The following is a 21,020-nucleotide window of genomic DNA, read 5'->3' as shown; positions in this document are numbered from 1 at the left end:
ACCTTAATACAGTGGGCATGCATCTCACTTGCACTGAGTCTTTGCCATCAATTTTCAGCATAGTTTTTAAAAAAACTTTTCAGCATACATCAGAAAACAACAAGATATAGCACACAAACCCTGTCATTTATCTATCTTAGTAAAAATACAATCATAAATAAAACTAAGCTTTTTAGCTTTATGGAAACCAAGCCATAAGCTTTGATTTTCAGACTGGAAACCCTCAGACAGTACAGTGGCAGTGCTGCCCGTCATTGCACTGGCAGTCGGCTTCAAAGCAGTAGTGGGAAACTTCACCCTTTGTGCTATAGTACATTTAACTGCCAACTACATGGCTGATGCTACAGTGAGTATTTCATGTTATCCCTTAGCACAAACATCTGGCTCAGCTCTATGTTCCCCTCTCAGTACTCAGTAGGAAGAGAACACACTGCTGAGAAGCTAACAACTGAAGATAAGAAATCCCCTTTGAGCCTGTAATCTCAAACTCAGTAAGCCATGAATGAACTACAGTTACAAACAACTTTACGTGAACACAGGTAAATGTTGTCAGACTATCTGGCAGCTTCTCTATACTATGATGTTGCAACAGAACAAAAAATATTTTTCCAGAGATATTTTGCAGGGATATCAGTTTAACAACATAAAGACTGGTCTCATCTGCACTTTTTTTAGTTTAGACTTCCACTACTAATATTTATTTTGCAAAGTAGTAAATACTGCCAAGTTCTAGTCTATTCAATGCTTTTGAATCATGGAACTAGTAGATAACACAGTGAAAAGTGTTACCATATTCAAAAGATAAGATTTAGCACCTGTTACAAAGCACATACCTCATACACTAGCAGGGTGTGAAGGCTCAAATATTGACACAGTGGCAGAATACTCATGCTCACAAATACACCAAAATATAAGTCCACTGAAAATTTAACATATTAAAAAAGCACTTGTATATGTCAGCCCATGAAAAAAAAGACCAGTTTATATAGAGGTTGAAGAGAATGTCAGTTCAACAATACTCAGAAAGTAGGTTGCTTTTCCTCAAAAGGAAGGAGCAGCTTTTCAAGAAATGAATATTTGTGTACACAAGTGACAAGGGATGCATATCATTTCACTTACTCCATAGCCCTATCCCCACTCTACACCCCGAAAGGAAGATCAAGCTGCCACATATAGCCTAGAGTTCAGAAATTCTTTGGAAAGCACGGCTCCATTTAGAGGCACTCAGCTCTTCTGAACCTTGACCTCATTTAGACTATTCTAGTGTCACATCCTATTAGATATTACTTTCAGCTAGGTAAGTATTAACAGTCTTCCTAAGGGGCACAGAAAATATTGGTTGTCAGCAAGAGCCTTTCAAGTGATGTAAGCAAACAGGATAACGTCCAAGATGTGCTGTATCCAGGTCAGCAGATGAAGAGAACAAGGCAGAAGAGCCATCCCCGAGAGCCAAGCCAACATGAGAAGGAAGCCAGGGATTCGGTGTGTGCTCCACTAAATAACACAGCCGGCCCCTGCAAGCAGTGCTGGTGCTGTGAAACAACAGGTAGCACAGAGCACTGGCACCCAGAGGCACACAACTCACATAGACAAGGCTCCTCTGGCACGAGCAGTCTTCTCCACAGGAGCACTGTGATGGTACAAGGACAGGGAAAAGTGGAAAGAGCCCAGTGGACAATAGTCTCTAAACAAGCAGGCAAAGTTTAAAAGATATCTGAAGCAGGACCCTCTCTCTGCAGGTTTATGGGAATAAATGACAACCAATTAGTACCCATGATCTCACTGATTATCTACTGAGGAAATACTACCCAAATCTAAGAGCAAAGAGTGGTGACAGATGTGTAGTGTAGTTGAACACAGATGAGCCATTTTGTCACTCCTCAGCAAGCAAACCTCCCCCCCTACCTTTTAATTTGAGAGAGCTTGTTCTCTTCTGCTCGGATATATTCCTTTAGAGACTGTACCAAGTCTTTCTCTGCATAAATCAGGTCTGTCATTTGACCTAAAAACAGAGTACAAGCAAATGTTAGTCAGACCTAAAAAAGTAACAATTTCCAACGGCAGACAGACTGTAGATGCTCTAGGGCTATTAAAACCACCATGAAGGATAAACAAAAATTAAGGGTGTGCTCTTCAATGCCTCTAAACCACAAAAGCTATTATACATACAGGTCTGGCATTCAAATGCTTCAAGAGGCTTTTAAAATCCCAATTTCAGTGGTTCATGTAGCTTTGCTGTGACTCTTCCACTGCCTCTGAACTGCTTTTAGTATTAAACGTATGCAAAGCTATCAAAACGAAGGTTTAACATTAATACAGCTATTGAGTCAAAGCAATGAAAGATCCAAATAGTTGCCATAGCATCCGTTCTGCATATGGATACAGATTAGGTCACACTAATAATTTTTTAGTCTAACCATTGGCATCACTTAAAATTACAGCTTTTCAATATGGGTAACTGTGGAAACACAACCTAACATTAAACACAGGAATTTCAGCCCAATGTTTATAGACTGACACACACTCTCTCTCCTGATCAGCATTAGTGGAAATCACTAGCATGTCAATCCTAATTGCTATGACAAACTTTGCTTTTCAAAGACCAGACAAGATTTATAAATGCAGCCACAGCTTTGGTTTCAGCATTCCACAGTAATTAATGAGGCATGACTAAGCAGACGGAAGTCAGCAGGCTGTTATTTTCAGAGTTAGGAAAGTTCAGGAATAGGTAAGTGTTAAAAAAAGGTGATTCTTCCCAGCAACTTTGTACAAAAAGCTACTTAGCTTAAGAAAAAATAGGAGAACCAAGTAATACACATGCAGTTAAATACTGTTCAGCCAGCTCCAGAGCATGGGAGCATGTGCTGGGGGTTGGTAGCGAAACACCACTCTGCCTTGCTCTGGCCAAGCAGTTCCACACAGTGGTGCAAGATCAACCACCAGGAATTTTGAGCTTTACCATTCAGAAACACAGCTCCACTGAGCTCAAGGCACATTCTGGAGAACAGCCAGTTGTAGTTAATCAACCTCTATCATCCTTATGAGGGTAAATTCCCCACACTCTTCCATAGGAAGACATTAGACCAAGTGTCCTGATTTCAGCTGGGATAGTGTTAAATTTCTTCGTAGTAGCTAGTACGGGCCTATGTTTTGGATTTGTGCTGGAAACAGTGGTGATAACGCAGAGATGTTTTAGTTGTTAAGTAGCACTTGCACTGATCAAGGACTTCTTCAGCTCCCCATGCTCTGCCGGGTGCATAAGAAACTGGGAGGGGGAACAGCTGGGACAGCTGACCCAAACTGACCAATGGGATATTCCACACCATATATCATGCTCAGTATATAAAGCGGGGAGGAAGAAGAAAGGGGGGGGGACATTTGGAGTGATGGCGTTTGTCTTCCCAAGTAACCGTTATGCATGATGGAGCCCTGCTTTCCTGGAGATGGCTGGACCCCTGCCTGACCATGGGAAGAAGTGAATGAATTCCTTGTTTTGCTTTGCTTCCATGTGCAGCTTTTGCTTTACTTAAACTGTCTTTATCTCAACCCATGAGCTTCCTCACTTCCATTCTTCCATTTCTCTCCCCCATCCCACTGGGGGCAGGGGAGTGAGCAAGTGGCTGCATGGTGCTTGGTTGTTGATTGGGGCTCAACCACGACACCAAGTGACAGCAGAAAAGTAATTTTGTGCTTATTTTTAGGCTCTACCACAATCACACATGGTCATGTCTCAGCTACTAGAACACAGAAATCAATGTCATTATGTCATAAAAATCAGTTTTCAGGATTTATAACAATGCAAGTTCTTCAGCATTTACTTGGTCTTACAAAACACACATAAGTTATGGATGACATTAATTTTTCCTTCCTACACCTAACTCCAGCTTTTTGAGATGACAGGAGATTTCAGGTTTGGAAAAAGAAAATATTTCACATATTTATCACTTAAATTCTTTGCAGAGATCATAAATTCAGGACTAAGCTTTTCAGCATATGGTTTGTGCTGCGTTCAAGACAACAACAGGTGCACATTAATAAAACAGAGGCACTGGCTTATTTTACTGCCAGTCCCCAGAGAAACTTATCACATTGGCCACAATGTGCCAAGTTACCCAAGTGCAAACAAAGTGCCTTGATGCAAGACTTGCAATGCAGAATAGCATCAAGGATGCAGAGTAGCTCTTCTTAATGCAGACAGTATTTGATAGGGCCACATGAAGAAAACCATATGCTTCAACTTTAAAGTTTATCGGTTTTGGCAATCACATTAACTACATCACAACATCATGCATTGGTTCTTCCCATACCTATGGAGGTGAAGAACTCTGCTTCTGTGTGCCAGATCAGGAAAATGCAGGTAAAGAAGACCAACTGCAACCAGGGCTTCATCTTCCAGATAGCTCAAACCTGTAAAAAATTAAAAGGAAAAGGAGTAAAAATTATTAACTTATTGTAAGAGAAACCCCAAGGCATTAATCTTCATCTTCAGTCATTTCACCCTCATGAAAATGATTTCCATCCTTGAAAGACTGAATTCTAATCAGCAAAGCTTGAAAAAAGTTGTCTTTAACCACAGGAGCTGTGACTTAACAGTCTCAAATACTATCTGGGATTGACATGGAAGACACTGCAGTCCATGAAAAGCCCACATGAAGGAAGTAATGGAAGCAATATATTTGACCACAGAGACAGTGAGAATAGATCTTGATCTGCTCAAGGGCAGGAAGGCTCTGCAGAGGGACCTGGACAGGCTGGATCAACAGGCCAAAGCCAACTGTGTGAGGTTTAACAAGGCCAAGGGCCAGGTCCTGCCCCTGGGTCACACCAACCCCAGGCAGCGCCCCAGGCCTGGGGCAGAGGGGCTGGGAAGCGCCCGGCGGAGAAGGCCCTGGGGGTGCTGGCTGACAGCCGGCTGGGCATGAGCCAGCAGTGCCCGGGTGGCCAAGGAGGCCACCAGCCCCCGGGCTTGTGTCAGCACTGGTGTGGCCAGCAGGAGCCGGGCAGGGATGGGGCCCCTGTGCTCGGCCCTGGGGAGGCCCCACCTCGAATGCTGGGCTCAGGTTTGGGCCCCTCGGGACAAGAAGGGCCTGGAGGGGCTGGAGCGTGTCCAGAGAAGGGCAGCGGGGCTGGGGCAGGGTCTGGAGCACAAGTGTGCTGGGGGGCGGCTGGGGGGGCTGGGGGGGTTTAGCCTGGAGAAGGGGGGGCTGAGGGGAGCCCTTCTCGCTCTCTGCAGCTGCCTGAGAGGGGCTGGAGTGAGGGGGGGGTCGGTCTCTGCTCCCAAGTCACCAGTGACAGGATGAGAGGGAACGGCCTCAAGCCGCGTCAGGGGAGGTTTAGGTTGGAGATGAGGGAAAATGCCTTCCCTGCCAGAGCGGTCAGGCCCTGGCACAGGCTGCCCAGAGAGGTGGGGGAGTCACCGTCCCTGAGGGTATTTAAAAGATGTGTAGACGTGGCACTTCTGGGGTGTTGGGTTGACGGTTGGCCTTAATGATCCTAGAGGTCTTTTTCCAACCTTAATGATTCTATGCATAATTATAGACGGAAAATAGAAGACTATACAAAGTTGTATTATATTCCAATAATAATAAAAGCCCAAATTAAATGGTCAGACTTGTAGCATGCTGTGAAACTCAGTTATATAAAAACTGTCTAGAAAGTCAAACAGTGAGAAAGCCAAATAGAGAAATATAACATTTTGTAGTGTATAAGTGGCAGCAATGGTTGGAAAAGTTGAAAGTGAAATTTCCAACTCTGCTTATTCAAAATGCATCAACCCAGCATATTGGCCTCTGGGCACAGCCTTTATGACTTCTGTATTTCAAAGGTTGTGCCAGCTTAGAAACCCAACCCCTTGAGATCGAGACTGAAAGCAGACTGTTACATTTCTAAGAGCACAGCCCACCAAGGGCACTTAAGGGGAAGCCAGTGTGAGCAGACAGGCTAAGGGTGCAGCCAAGTAAGGGATGCAAGGTCTGTACAGAAGAGCCTCCTGGGAGCTGTAATTCTCCTGGTAGACCTGATGGGCAGGACCGCCTCTTTCAGGGGATTTATGAGGAGCCTGCAATGCACTTGGATCAGCCCAGAGCTCACTTCAGAGCTGCCTGTTTGCTGAGCAGGAACAGCCACCACAGCCAGCCCTCATGTACGAGCACCGCTGCTCAGCAAACACTGAGCTCTCCTAACACCCACACACAGTGTCAAAGGGAACACAACTGCTCACCTTAATCCAAGAAGCAATTATCCTTTTTTTCATACCCATTGTAACTGGGTAAACTGGTGGCTGGAAATGACCACTTCCAACCCACTCTTACTCCAAATACGTTAAGGAACATGCAGATATTTGTGGCAAAATGGAATCACTTAAGTCTGATGAGGAAGGGGGACAGAGGGGAGAAGGGAAAGGAAAAATACATGGAATACCCTAAAGTTTCAAGCAATGCAGCAAGTGGGAAGGTATTAAAACAATTCTGGAACAACTCTAGCTCGTCGTTCCCTTGGGCCCCACATATCTGCCTGCACAACATGAGACAGGAGGTGGCACGTGGATATTGCCCCTTCCTCATGGGTTTTTCAAGCCCACAGCATGATAGAAGCCCTCAGTAGAGCTCATCGGTGCCATGGACAGAAACACCAAACACCATCAGTGATACTACCAGCACTAAGGACATCAGAAATAGCTCTGTCCTCTGCAATGCATTATCGCATGGCAAGACGGTTGTTTTTAAATTATTCTTTTGATTGCTTTAATAGGCTACATGAGGAATCAGAAACACTTACCACAACAGTTTGCAAGCATGAGTAAGCAGGAAAACGTCTCACAGCATCATAACTAGTCTTCTCCTTTCCCTCTTCTGTTTCTCACCCCCCCGCAAACCACATATTCCCAAACTGCTTGTTTAAGTTAGTTCAGAACTCGGACATGGGTAATCTGAGAATTGAGTAAAGCTGAATGAATAGTACCATGCAGAGGTCTGCCAATATTAAAAGCCACAATAAGTGATGTAGCAGAACGCACAGCAAGTCAAGAGCACTTGGGAAGTACATTAATTTGGATATATTAAGCCACAACTGTCCATCTGCATAGTCTGTCATCGTTTCACAGAGTGGTTTTTTGGATGCACAACACAAGCCTGGCAAAACAATTACAAGGGAATTTTCCAGTTAAAACAACACAACTCTACATTGTCCGCCCTGCACCTCCCCACCATGTTCTCTCATGGCTGAGGATATCTGCCAAGGAGAACACTTTACAGCTAGCAGCTTGTCTTTATAGCAGATCTTTAACAGCTTTGCCATCCTACTCAGATTTACTTGAGTCAATAAACAGAAACTTCAGTAAACAGAGAAATCAGCTCGTGCTTGAACAAGCAGGACACCTGGCTGCAGGGTTTTCAGATTGTTTGTACACATTCTTTTCACAGCTGTTACTCAGAAAACCAGCTCAAATAATGAATTACAGGAGGCTGAGCATAATGTTATAACCACATTCTTGGACAGCACGAGCATGTGTGCATGCACACACGTATGCATGCCCACCCCACCGCAGCTATAAACCATCTGCTAACAAAGAGGGTAAGAGAGGCAGAAGGGACATTAGCACCTCCTACCTCAGTAACTAAATTGAGACAAATGTTTAATGAGTTTTATTCAAACAGAGAAAGGAAGAACTTTGTTGCATAGAAATGCCAGATAAGAAGTCTGTAGGACAAACACCGCCCACATTCCTGGCTTTTTTCCAACAGCCACAAAGTCATCATGCTGGACAGGTGAATTTAGGTTCTCCTTTTATTTAAGTGAGAATAAAAAGACTCCTCTGAGAAGGCCTAAGCAGAGCCACTGAGCTAGGCTCAGCCTCGGCCTACAAGACCCACCCCCAGTGCAGGAACTGAGCAGGCAGTGCCCTGAGCTAGGGCTACAGGACAGCCCAGGACAAGCAGCATGCTGCCCTGGCTCGTCAGGCTCTGCCACATGCCACCAGCACAGGGATCCTAAGGCCCTGTGCTCCTCGTGGACAAGCACTTACACAACTGCCTTACCCGAGGGACTGTTCTCACTGTAGCAAGAAGCTGCTCCAGCAACACTGATAGAGCTGAACCTCTCTGCATACAGTAACACACACTTAATGCTTTGCTCCTTTCTTTCCCTTAAAGATGCCCAGCCAGCCAACCAAATAGATATTGTACAAACACTTCTTTAGGAGTTTAAGACCTCAGTGAATCATTGCTCCCACTGGAAAGAGTGCTGTCAGACTTCATAGCACTACCAGAAGGAAATAATGTTCTAGACAAAATAGACCAGGATGAAAGTTTGACAAGTTCGACTGAACTCTTTGTTAAATAAGCTTTCTAAAAATTCTTAATCAAGAAGCTATAAAATCATGGACCTGTCTTGTAAAAGAAAAGCTGCTTGCACATCTACCAGGGTTCTCAGTTTTGCACCCACTCCAAATTTCACATCCAGCCATGGGGGATTCAAGCCAGCTCTCACACAAGCCAAAGGGAGGACTTTTCAGGTCAGAAGAGGAAACAAATACCTATTACACACCCAGCCCCTTTAGGGCTCCCTACTTCTGATCAAACTGATAGGCTGCAGTCTCCTTTGTATGCCACACAAAAGCATGCTCCTCACTGAGACAGGAGGCAGCACATCTACCCACATATCCTGAAGCTACAGACACTAGAAAACCATGAACCCCTCTCTTCCCCTTCGCCCCACAAAAGAGCCTCAGCAAGTACCATCCAGTTGGCACAATGGTGTATAAGGAGACTTGCTTTGCATTCTGCAGCTTTTTTTAATGTTATGGTAGTAGCACACATGATAGGTAATTGGAGATGCAAGTTGTACTACCTCATGGCTGACTATTCACTCCTAATGTCAGTTTTCATTCCCAGGTAAGGGTGTGCTCAGAAAAAAACTAGAGAAGAAACCCTTCAGTTGCCTAAGAGTTTAACTAAAAACAGGGACTAACAAAAGTGAGTCCTTCATCCAGGCTCCAAATCCGTACAGCCTTCTTATACAGAAGAATTAAACTAATTGGAACCAACATAAGACCAGTCCGTGTACCTTAAAGAATAGAAGTCACATCCTTTTTGTTTATTATGGCAAATTAGGCCAGAGTGACTGTTGCTCTATTGGGAACTCTCATTTTGATCACATTAGCTCCAGAAAAAACCCACAGTATTCTTCCACTCCACTGCTTTGACACACCAGTGCTTCCTTTGCTGTCCAGCTTCTCCAGGGGAGGTATGGAACTGGGTGTGATACAGCTGCTCCAAACTGCTACCAGCAAAGTCACCTCTATTTCCAAAGACCGGGGCGGGGGGAGAGGAAAGTTCACAGGGTTCATTTCAGCCCCTGTGAATGCATTTCTTCTTAAATCTATATTTCAGTCTCCAATCCACAAAACTCATATGACATTACCTCACAGCCACTCCAAGGTGGATGCAGCTGGATAACACCTAAAACAGATGTAACAGATAGCTCAGAAGTGAGGAGAAAGCACTAAGTGTGCAATACTTCATTGATCCATATGAAATTACAGTCCGAGCCCTGTGCACCATCACTGGACAGCAGACTGCCAACTCACTGCTTCAGAGTGTTACACTGAGCACAGATCACAGCAGAAGTCACTGCTCGTCTGTATCTTAGGTCAGACATTCTCTGCACAATGTTTTCTTCATTACAAATTTCAATTACTCCTAACAGCTCTAGTCTTCTATTTCTTCCAGATTTGTTGTTTAGTTTCCCCCCCTCCCCATACAGCAACAGTTCCTTCCGAACAATTAGGACAGACTGCTATTCCCTGGTTTAGTTCCATTCCTACAGACCTATACCCAGACTTTGCTTACAGGGGAATAAAGTTTGTGACACAAAGTATCATAACTAGATACTGTCAAGATCTGATTAATACCCCATTTTTTTGAACAATTACAATGCAACAACTTACAAGCTGATGATACAAATAAGGGTTACAGCTGGTCTCCTCTTCTGTGCTTGCCTATGCTATCAAAGACACCTGGAAAATCACAGCTAAAATAGCTGCTTCCACACTGTAGCTAAATTTGAAGTATCACAGTGAAATCTAGCAAGCAAATCACTACTTCCAAGTCACCTCAGGCCACAGATGGGTTCTTGGTATGTATACAGCCGAGGCCCACATGCCAGGCTCTAAAGAATGGCCCATCCTCAAACAGCAATTTGAGGTTGGACTCTTGGATGACAGAGGTTTGTTTGGGGCTTCTCCAAATGTCAGTGCCTTCCACCCACTGTCTTATTGCTTGCAGACACAGCGAGAAACACTGACCTGGCTGTGCAGCTGGCTTCATCCCCTTTCCCCTCCAAAAGTACGCAACAACTTGCTATCAGCATTGATGGCTGTAGATAAGGCTAAAGATATTTAAGTGGAAAATAGTACAAACAAAAAAACTGCAAGATTGCTTACATACTTATTTAGAGCCAAAAGATGGGCTGAACTGTAAACAGATTTTCAGGATGTTGCCAAGGAAAGCTTCTCTCAATACCTCTCTGAGAAAAGCAGCCATAAAAAAACATCCAGCTTGTAGAAATATTTCAAGTCTTACAGATTAGCCTGACACATTAGCCAGGAGATGCCTGGCACATTACAGCAGCTATGAAACTATTTTAAAATTATTAAATAGTAAGGAAACATTAATTTTATTCTAAGAAAGCAAACCTTCACAACTGGCTGAAGACTTTGAAACAAGTAATTCAGGGCCAAAATCAATTACCCAATGAACTCAGATGCTCCAGTGTTCAGCTGCTCCTCTCTAACCCAAAGGATTTTGGATTTAAACGCCTGTCAGCACCCCACCCAGACTGCTCTATCATGTCCTGAACCTCCTGTCAGGATTCATGACACCATCAGTGCAGCATGCAGTTAGTTACCTTGCCACAAAGAGCTAGTCGTCAGTCCTACCCAGGGAGATGCAAAAGGCATTGCTCCCTTTCAACATTAGGTGTCTCCTCACAAGTGAGTTCTCGTCTCCATCATCATATAACTGCTCCCCAGCTCCTTCCTCCAGCATATGTAGGATTTACTGCTCAAAACAGCTTATGCCAACACCGCTACCTTTCTTGCCAAAGGGCTTAATGTGCATCTGAAAACAATTATAATTGCCTAGCAAATAATACAACACGAGTGCCTTGTATTTTTCAAGGCAAGCCAAAAGAAAAGGAGGAAAAGCTGTTCACTTGCACGCATTAACAAGGATAGAGTACATTCACGCAAAACTGCATGCATTTCTTCTAATATAGAATGGTGTGTGTTATGCTTTGTTATAACAACCTTAAAAACTATAAGCATTTCGATCAGCTCCCAACAGTGTAGTTTTTTTTTAAAACCATAGCAAAGAATATTTCTTCTACACTCCAGCTGGCAAGAAAATTCATGCTACTCTAAGGCACAGAAAATCTGCTTGCACCTCACCCTACAGCATCTGCAAGTTATCCCATATGAAGCAGATGAGTCAAATCCCACACTGTTAGTGAAGACAGCAAGACTGCATGCTCTTTTTCCACTAGATCTTATTTTTCAGCATTAAAATCTAGACCACATTTTACTGTGCAAAGCCCATAATTTTAATATATCACAATACTTAGCATAACCTTCCATATGCTCATACAGCATTGAATTCCTGTTCAGAAGGTTTTTTTATATAAAGATGGTCTACCATCAGCGATCTGTTTCTTTCAATTAGTATCCACAATTTAATTAAAATCAGACATTATCTCAGAGGTACGGGGGTTGACTCTATTCTAACACCACCCTGGAACATGCTCCCTACCACACTCTCATTTCTCAGACATACAGAAAATCATACACAAAAATCAGAACTAGTCACAGGAAAAATATCTATGTTTGCAGCTTGCTTCTTTGGAAGTTTGCCAATATGCACAGCATGGAAATTATAAACAGACTGGATTCCTGACTTAAACCTAGAATGAAAAACTTTTTATACTAAATGGTAACTCATGCTCCCTCTGCTGTTATTATCTTTGAAATACATAGTAATACTCTGGATTTGTACTTCTTGTCCTTCTTACATTAAAAAGAAGAATCTCAAATTGTGGCATAAGCAAGAAGCAAAATTCTTGTCTGTTAGCATCACAGCAATGCTAATTTACAACTGTAAAATAACATTCTGCCCATAAAATATGGCTGGCAGTTATTGGTCGCTATATATATTTACAACATACCTGTGGGATTATTGCCAGAAAGTTGAAGTATTACCCTGGATGAGATGGCTGTGGTGGCCTTTCAGCTCAGCTCCGCCTTCACAGATCAACTATAAAATAAGGGGCAAGAGGGTTTTGTTACAAAAACATCTTCTTAGAAAGCCTACCTTCAGTACTTACTGTTGAGGAACAGGGGTGATGACTGGCTAGGAGTACCAAGCACCACAAAGCCAGGGAGCTCCAAGCATAGTCTATTTACACATCCTTGCTTCCAGGTTAGTAGGACGTTCTTTAGCACTTGAAATAAAATTATTCCTGCCCAGTCAAAAGCACGTTTTGCATTACTGTGACACAGCACGTTATTGTCCCCAGCTGGGCTGTGATAACACCCTATAGGCAGCACCTTTAGCTTGCACACAAGCCCACCGTCTGCCGCATTTGCACAACCCTTTTCCACCAAGGCTTCCACTACCGCACCGGGCACGGCTGGCTGTGCTCTGCTGGCTTATCCACAGCTCGGCTGCGCATCTGCGCCCGCTGAGGAAAATAAGGAGAAGCATTTTTTGGGAAAACAAATCTCAGGTTAAGACAAAGTGAGACAGGAGTAGAACAAGGGGGTTTTGAACGCCCTGATGAAGCTTAAGACATTGTTCGCTCTATATTGAGCCTATGGCAGGCTGGAAGGGTGCTTATCAATTAACGCAGCTGACACACAGTAATCTAAGCGGTAATATCAGGCCTATCTAAACCCAAGGGGCAAGGAAAAGGGGAATCAGCCCTTCTATATCTTTTGTGTAATGGTGACACTTCTAAAATCTTTAGAAAAAGCCAATTATCGGGTTTTTCAGTGCCATTTTCGCCCCCCCCCCCCCCCCCCAGCCGAGCCGCAGCTCCCCGGCGAGGCCGGCAGCAGGGAGGCAGGGCAGAGCCCGGCGCCCGCCGTCCGCTCACCCGGCCGTCAAACCCCGCAACGCGGCGCCGAACCGGCCCCCGCCGGCACCGGGGAAGGCGCCCTTCGGGGCCGCTCGAGCGTTTCAGCCGCGGCACTGCAAACCTGGGTCCCCGTTTCCAGTCAGCGCCCACCCGGCCCGACCCCCCGCGTCCCCCCGGAGCCCCGCAGGAGGGTGTCCGCTGCCGCACCGGGCTCCCAGGAGGGAACCCCTCCACCCGGGTCCCGGGGGACTCCGAGCCCTGAGGGGGGCTGTGGCAGCGGGCGCGGCTGGCGGGCCCGGGGGGAAGCTGCCGCCCCTCAGCGCTGAGGGCGGGAAGGAGGGGGTGGGGGGGCTTCACCTGCGCGCGCCCGTCGCCCCCCCCCCCAGCCCGGAGGGACCCTCTCGCCCCCCTCCCCCAGCCCGGAGTGACACCCCCCCCCGGAGGGATCCCCTCGCCCCCCGCCCCGCTCACCCGGCAGCACGCAGCGCCTCTCGCCGCGCTTCTAGAACCGCCCCGACCCTTCCAGCCCCGCCGCCGCCCGCCCGGCCGGCCGGCCCGCCCGCCCCTGGCCCCGCTCCTATTGAGCCGCCGCCACGTTTGAAGCCCCGCCCCTAACCCCGCCCCTCCCGCCGTAATGCCCCGACTAGCGGCGCACAACCACCCCCACACACACTCATCCCCACCCACCGCGAGGCGCCGCGCCCCTCCCGGGATCACCTCAGGCCCCTGAGGCGCGACCGTGGGGCCGGGGCTGGAAACAGATTCCACAGAGAAATTAAACCCCGCCTGTAAATCCAGCTTGTTTTCTAAAAACTGCTAGCTCACCTCTGAAAGCCTTCCCTTGCGGTCTCGCTGTTCCCGCGGCGCCGGCAGCCCCTGCACGGCCGCCAAGCCGGCGTGAGTTGGGGTATCTCCATCACCCGCCATCTTGTAAGCCTCAGGCAGACTCATAAGGAGGAGCAAAACTCTGTTTAAAAGGAAAATGAGGTGATGACCTCTGTACTGGAACGTGACCCGCACGCAGGAGCAGGGTGTGACGGGTTAAGGAAGGAGCGGCCGGTCTCCGTGCCAGCCCCGCCAAGGAGTGCCTGAGCCCCCACCGCGGTTCGAGGGGTCACGGCAGGCTCTCGAGCGAGGACGGACTCAACGACTGAGGCATGGATAGAGCTGAAACAAAGCCGGAGAAGATCGTTTGCCCAGCTCACCAGGAACATCTAATTCACTCTCTTTCCCCAACCCAAACCAATATTCACACCGAATCAGAGCGACCATCATCATTACCGGTGAACATAATGATTACCTTAGCCAAAAATAACCTCGCTTCAATATTAAATAGAGTCAGAAAACAAATCGGACCATACAAAACACCAAGAACAAGCTACCTCTAACTTTCCAGATTCACTCCACCATCACAAGTCCATTCGCTAAACAGAGACCTAGCAAAACGTGACTCAAAAAGCAAGGTTTTGGGAGATGACTCACCATATCAGAATCCATAAAGAAAGTGGAAAATAGGGAAATAAATATCAAACATAAGGGTGCAATTTCTCTGAAGCTTTTAGCAACAGCTAATATAATAAACCATAATAAAAGGGTCCGGCTGTCCTGCCACCAGAACATCCCAACAGAGCTCCATATGCTGCACATACATACACTTTGGACATTAACATTTATTTGGGTGAAGTTAATTTCCATCATAGATGTAGAAAATCTTGCGTTACTGTTAATGAAAGAAGCAATCTGTAAGTCTGTGACTGCACGAAAGATACTAGTACATTTTAGAGACTGTAAAAACAGCGTTAGTCTTGCATCTACACAATGATGTGATTCAGAGCCAGTTCTTACTCAGTGCTTTTTTTTAACCTATTTTTATGATAGACTTTTTGCTTTTATGTTACAGAGAATTTTTTTCTCTATTTGAGTGGAAAGGACCAAAAGTGTGCTTGTAGAGGGACCCCAAGGACACATGAATCTGTCTTTGTTTATGTGGATAACCAGCTCTGCTATCCTTTCGACTGTATATACAGACCATACGATGTAGCATTACAGCAAAGAGCCTTGACTTTTTAATGTTTCTAAATACTATATTAAGTGTTATCCTCCTTTAGCTATATTGGCTTTGAAATTCTTTTACATGAAGCTGCTGGGCTCACAGAGTGGCCCTGGCTGGCACCAGGAGCATGTCTCGGGTTAAAAACAGCTCCTTTGCTTCTGCCCCTGGAACGAGGGTGAGAGATTTCTGGTAGAAGAGAAGGAGGAGACCCTGCTCACCAAGCCGTGGAGAGGAGGGGGGAATTGCTGGAGGTGGTTTTTTAACATTTGATTCTACCAGTCCAGGTTGATTTCCCTTCAGCACAACCCCAGCTGGCACCTGAAGAGCTATGACGTGGAGGTCTGGTTTCAAACCAGGAGAATCAAGCATCCTGTGAGTGTTTCAAGCCCTTACCTTCCTTAAAAGTGGAGTCAAAATCCCTTTGCGAAGAGCTTGGCTGCCAGATGCACCCACCAGTATTTTTGGATGCCCCCTTGTCTCTCATATTACAAGGCTTTTGTCTGGGACCTTAACAGAGGAAATATTAAAACTATCTAGGAGTACTTACATAGCGCAGTATAGTATTTCCCATAAAACGATGAGTCAGAACGGAGGAGGCAGGGATATGTCTGGATAACAGAATTCTTTCTGACCTCAGTGTAGCTCAGGTTTCTCCCTGAAACTGTAGCTAAAACATACATGTGTAAAAAGACCTCATGCACGAATAATTCTAAATTTAGCTGTATGTCTGTTGCTCGTCTCTTGTTTTTTATGAATGAAAAAATAATCATACCAGATCCTAGAAGAGCAAGAATGGAAGCCAAAACCCAAGGCATGCCAACATCCTCTCTGTTCAAAGATTCAGCCAAAACTCTGACCAACATCTTTACATCTACCATAGCTAGAAGATCACGCTACACCACTGAAGTGGTGTCTGCTGAAGTATCATCTAATTATTAGTCTTCCATTAGTGTGTGGGCAGATGGATCTTGCAAACTGTAGAATTTGGTGCACCAAGGTAAATACTAACTTCATAGTCGATGATGGGCAGAAGCAGGGGGACTTCTGAGGTGAGGGAGAGGGTTGGTACAGGGCTCAGATGAGTCTCCTGTGCTGGCTGCACCTGTGGGCTCAGTTCTGGTCTTACCCAGTCACTGTCTGGCACCCAGCCGACAGCAAAATCACGGAGCATTTGCTGATAGCAAAATTCCTGAGCATTTGTCAGGAAGCCATTCTGAATCAGAACCCCTGAGCATTAGAGGAACACAGTCCATCACCAGGGAAAGGTGTGACTAAGATGCAAGACTGGCCAAACGCGGGAGAAAGGCTATGCAGCCAGATGTACACACCTCACTGTGAGCAGACTTGGGTACAATTTCCTCTTTGAATGATACACTGTGCACAGCAGCAACAGAAAGCTATGCCAGGCTGGTGCACATCCATGGTGCAGCGCCACAGCCCACACAGCCTCCGCTCAGCATCTGCTCTTTGGACTGCAATTAAATCTGTGCAGCAGCCAGCTCAGGCTGAGCTCAGGTGTCTCTGTACAGGGCTGACCTGCCCAGGCTAAACAAACCGAGCTGTGAAACACTGAGGTGTCAACTACGTCAAGTTTTGTCCTCTGACAAAACTCAGAGACCTTGGCTGCAAACCCCTGCTCTGAATGTTTCCCGAGCACACAGACCTGCGCCAGGGTCCTCCTGGAATGGGCGAAAGGCCTTTTGCTCTTACACCGCTTTGGGAGCTCAGTCCTGCGAGTTCTGGAGCTGCTCTGATGCTGGGGCACAGCCAAGCTGAGCGGACCGGGGAGGCTGCAGGCAGCAGTCAGTGTTATTCAAGATTGCACCCCTTGAGGACACCAAAGTGCAACCAAGAGAAAGGAAAGGATGGGATTTATCTGTTAAATTCTGCTGCAGATAAGCCGGATGAGAGTTAAAGTGTGATAAACGCAGAGCGTGCAGATGGAAAAGGTCTGTCACACAGAGCGGTAGCTCCAGCTGTCTCCATGCCAGGTTTGGGAGACTAAAGCTAGATTCACTGGGAATGCCGGGAAGATGAGCCCGAGGAGGAATCCGACGGCTCGTGTTCCCATTTAACGTAATTATGGTACAGCCGAGGCTGGTCTGGCAGCGCTCAGAACTGTGCGCAGCTGCACGTTCACAAGGTCATTTAAACTTCTGCAAACATAGAAATAACTGGTAATTGCCTGACTAGCTTATTTAAAGCTGTCTGAGTGCACCCACACAGAATTAGAGGTGTCTGACTACAGGGAAGGGAAAAGACACATATTCTTCCCTTCTTATCTTATTTAAAACGACACTGCCCATGTTTTAGTTAGATTTTCCAAATTCTCCAGGGATGTCCAGAAGAACCAGGGGATGTAGGGATGCCAATCGTAGCCCTTGCTAAGCATTGGAGGGGCTTGCAGGGGGCGAGGCAGCTTTTATAAATGGTGTCCTGATATTCTGCTCCAAAATCTGTCCGTGGACACGTAAGGCGGGCAGCTCTGTGAAAGCACTGAGCAACGGCAGCCCCGATCATTTATGTGCATAGGAGGCACTGCCCAGGCTGAAACATTTTTTAAATGATATCCATGTTTTATGCTTTATAATCAAAATTTGGCCCCCTCCTCAGCAAATGAGTAAGCTCTTTCATAAACTTGGCTAGCAGGAATGATGAATCACCCTGTGTTCCCTGTTTGAACTAAGGAGAATATACTGCAAGCCGTGGGAGCCCAAGGGAAGATGTCAATAGCTGCAGCAAGGTTCAGCAGCAGCCCCAGCTGTGGCAGAAAGACACATTCCCATCTCCCCGTGTCACTGCACCCTGGGGTGTAAGCGGTGTGGAATGTACCTGGGCGGCTGGCAAGCACGCAGCTGCTGAGCGTTGCCTGTCTGACCTCTACGCTCACCGCACGGCAGTAATTTTCACGTTAACAACTGAAAAAAAAGAAGGCTTTGAAGTAAGGCAGCCAGACCACCCCGGCTGAGGCTCAGAAAGCAACCTACAAGGGTTTTAGCCTTGCAACACCTTTAACATAGAGGTTAGGGGAGGAGAAGCGCAGTTTGCCACAGAACAGCCCAAGAGGGAACGTGGAAGAGGACTCGGGTCATCCCACGCTGTGCTGTGCAGACCTTCCTCCCTGCGTGCCCTGGATTTTAACACAGATTTTGTACAGGACTGAGCGGCCAATGTGAAGCAGGGTCTATGAGTCATTCTTTCGCAGACTCCGGCATAAATCAAATCCAGAAATAGGAAAGGCCAGCCGGTCACATTATTCCTTTTAGGTTTAGGGAAAGATGTAGTTAAGAAATGTGGGTAAAAGACATTACAAGATCATGAAAAAAAACCCAGAAACCTCAGCTTGTATTTTATTTAGGCTACTAATTAGTAGATGAAAAGCCAGACCTTAAAAAACCCACACATTGAACCAGGCTGAAGTCAGATCAGCACGAAACCTTTCTCCACAGAGAGAGGATAATTTGCAGTCACAGCGCTTTAGGTGGCTACCATCTTCTGGGCATAGCTCCTTCTATGTGGGGGGGGATTTCTGCATGGAACTGAGCTATATTTATCCAGAAGAGATTCCATAAATGAGGAAAAGGTCACTTTTTTGGTTTTTTTTTGCACTAGAGAGAGCAGCCCAGCCAAACGCTGCTAGCAGGCTCTGGGGTTTCACTGCTGACTAGCTCCAGTGCTGTCAGCTCCACATCCTTACTCATTCTGCATTGGCCTGTGCTGGCTTGTCGCATCCCTTCTCCGCACACAACCTATTTTACAGGCGTCTTAGAAGGGAAACCCCTCTGATGAAAACTGCTTATGCAGAGGACTCGTTAGCTTTGTGCTGAGGTTCTGAAATCTCGGCTATCTCAGAATTAAAATCCTAGGCAGGATGACAGCACCCTTCCTAAATTTGAGCACAGGTGTAGGTTCTGCTCCGAGAGAGCAATGTTCACCATGACTTCCAGGCCTGCCAGGAATAAGCAAGCAAAGGGAATGTATCTTTCCTCCATCTGCAGAGCACTTAGTCCTTCAGCTTCTCATCGTGCTCACACATGACATCCCTTCATTTGCATTCTGTATCATTCATGGCTCATGCGCAGCCTCCCGAAGGTGTTAGGGTCCCCCTTCTCTTCTCCCCAGAGGTCTCTCCTATTCTGTCCCATCAGGAGCAAAGGGTCTTTTTCTGAATTCCCATTTCAGTCTTGAAGACGGGCAATGCTGAGATCATGAGTCCCGATCATTCTTCTGAGCAGCAACATCTGCACAGCAAAATGCAGCAGTGGAATCATTAACTTCTGGAGTTCCAGAAATCCTTTCTGGCACATCACTCAATTTTAAAAATATTTGTCTGACTCGCACAGTAGATCTTTATTCCTTCCCAGGCAGAAGTACAGTGTGTGCACTGTATACTCCGCGTAAGTAAACAGTGAATGCCTGAGCATGGATGTTCATGTAGAGGTATTAAATAAGGCAGTGAATTCCTTTCACTTCAGCTGCTGGAAGAGAAAAGCACATCTTCTACATATACCCATGCTCCAGTTCCGTGTGTAAATCCACGCCATGCACTTGCTCGGGTTATTTCGGAGCAAACACTTTCCCTCGCTCTGCCTGTGATAGGACACTCAGGGCAGTTCGTTTCTGGCGTGATCCAGGGGCAGCGGAGGAGTCAGAGACTTCTCCCATAACGACTGGTTCTACGGGAAATAGCGCGTGGTGGAAGCACCATTCGGCTCCTCGCTTTCTAAGCACATTTGAATAAACCAAAGAGCTTAAATCAGGCTGCGGTGTGTTCTTCCCTCAGATTATAAAATCCCCAACACAAAGAGAAAGAAAGAAGTAGACAGGCAAAGGATTCAAACTGCAACTGCAGGGAATGTAATGCCATATCCATAGAGTATATACGTGTCACCATTTCTGGCATTTGAGCAGATTCAAGGGTTCTTTATGGGCGTTTTCATAACTCCTGATATAATTGCGATGATATAACCGTGTGTTTTTATTTGCTAGTCTGCTTCTTGTTATATATGTCTTTACTTCAGCTCTATTTAGCAATTACTGAGCCGAGGCATTCTAGTTAATGAAGATTTAAATCTCCATGGTTAATGCAGAAAAATAATATGTTTGGAAAACGTGTATTAATGCAACCAAGAGGGTAAATAAGAATATCTGCTGTAAACATAAGAAATGTCCCTTGGGTTTTTTACTCTCTGTACAGCTGGCTGGAAATTCAAAAGAAAATGAAATTATATTTTCTAATTTCTGATTCAATAAACACATTAAAATAACATAAATCTTCATTCACCTTTCCAGTCTGCTGAATCTGGATTATATTGCATGTATGGGTGTGACAGTGGAAACTTATAAAGAGAAAAATAATTTTGGCCCTACAGACGAATCTGCAGCTAGCCTAAATTGTAAAACCCTACTAATTCCAGTAGAATGACTCTTCTTTAATCAGCAAAGCTTCAAGCCCTGAGAGACGAAGCTATTTTTAATTAGCTATGGATCAGACCCTAGTATTGTGGCCTAATACGCTGTCCCTATAATGATTTTGAGGAGCCAAAAATTAAATGAACCACCATGGGCAAAACTAGTATTTGTGTTAGGTTTTCTGTAGGGATGCAGCTTGTGACACAGCTTTGCAACAGTGGTTTTACATGCCAGCGCCCACACTGCCGGATGGGGCCTTGCATGCCTGGATCTGCCCTTTCCACATCGCTTTTAGGGATCATTGTGCTGCAGGAAATTAAAGGACACTCTTAGACAATTGGAAAGTTCCTTTTGAGCCATTTGGCTGGGCAAAGCAACTTTTTAAGCCCCATTCTGTCCGTGTTACCTGTTTATTTCACAGGAGCCA

General features: G+C 45.8%; 1 protein-coding gene across 4 annotated transcripts in view; it reads right to left on the bottom strand.

Moving 5' to 3' along the window:
- The window catches only part of P4HA2 (prolyl 4-hydroxylase subunit alpha 2), a 31,759-nt gene extending 18,091 nt beyond the window's left edge, over positions 1–13,668 (bottom strand). For all 4 annotated transcript variants that reach the window (XR_010374140.1, XM_064458283.1, XM_064458282.1 and 1 more), the window contains exons 1-4: positions 13,600–13,668; positions 12,217–12,305; positions 4,308–4,407; positions 1,906–2,002 (exon numbers count right to left, since the gene is read on the bottom strand). Coding sequence is in view for 3 of the 4 variants with exons in the window: in XM_064458283.1 (XP_064314353.1) it covers positions 1,906–2,002; positions 4,308–4,389 (179 nt within the window). In the remaining variant the exon portion in view is untranslated. The remainder of the gene's footprint in view (positions 1–1,905; positions 2,003–4,307; positions 4,408–12,216; positions 12,306–13,599) is intronic.
- Between the last annotated feature and the right edge of the window lie 7,352 nt (positions 13,669–21,020).

Source organism: Phalacrocorax carbo, chromosome 8 (assembly GCF_963921805.1).
Source record: "Phalacrocorax carbo chromosome 8, bPhaCar2.1, whole genome shotgun sequence".
Taxonomy (NCBI): Eukaryota; Metazoa; Chordata; class Aves; order Suliformes; family Phalacrocoracidae; genus Phalacrocorax; species Phalacrocorax carbo.
The sequence above is the reverse complement of the archived record's forward strand: the minus strand, read 5'-3'. Positions and strand labels throughout refer to the sequence as shown.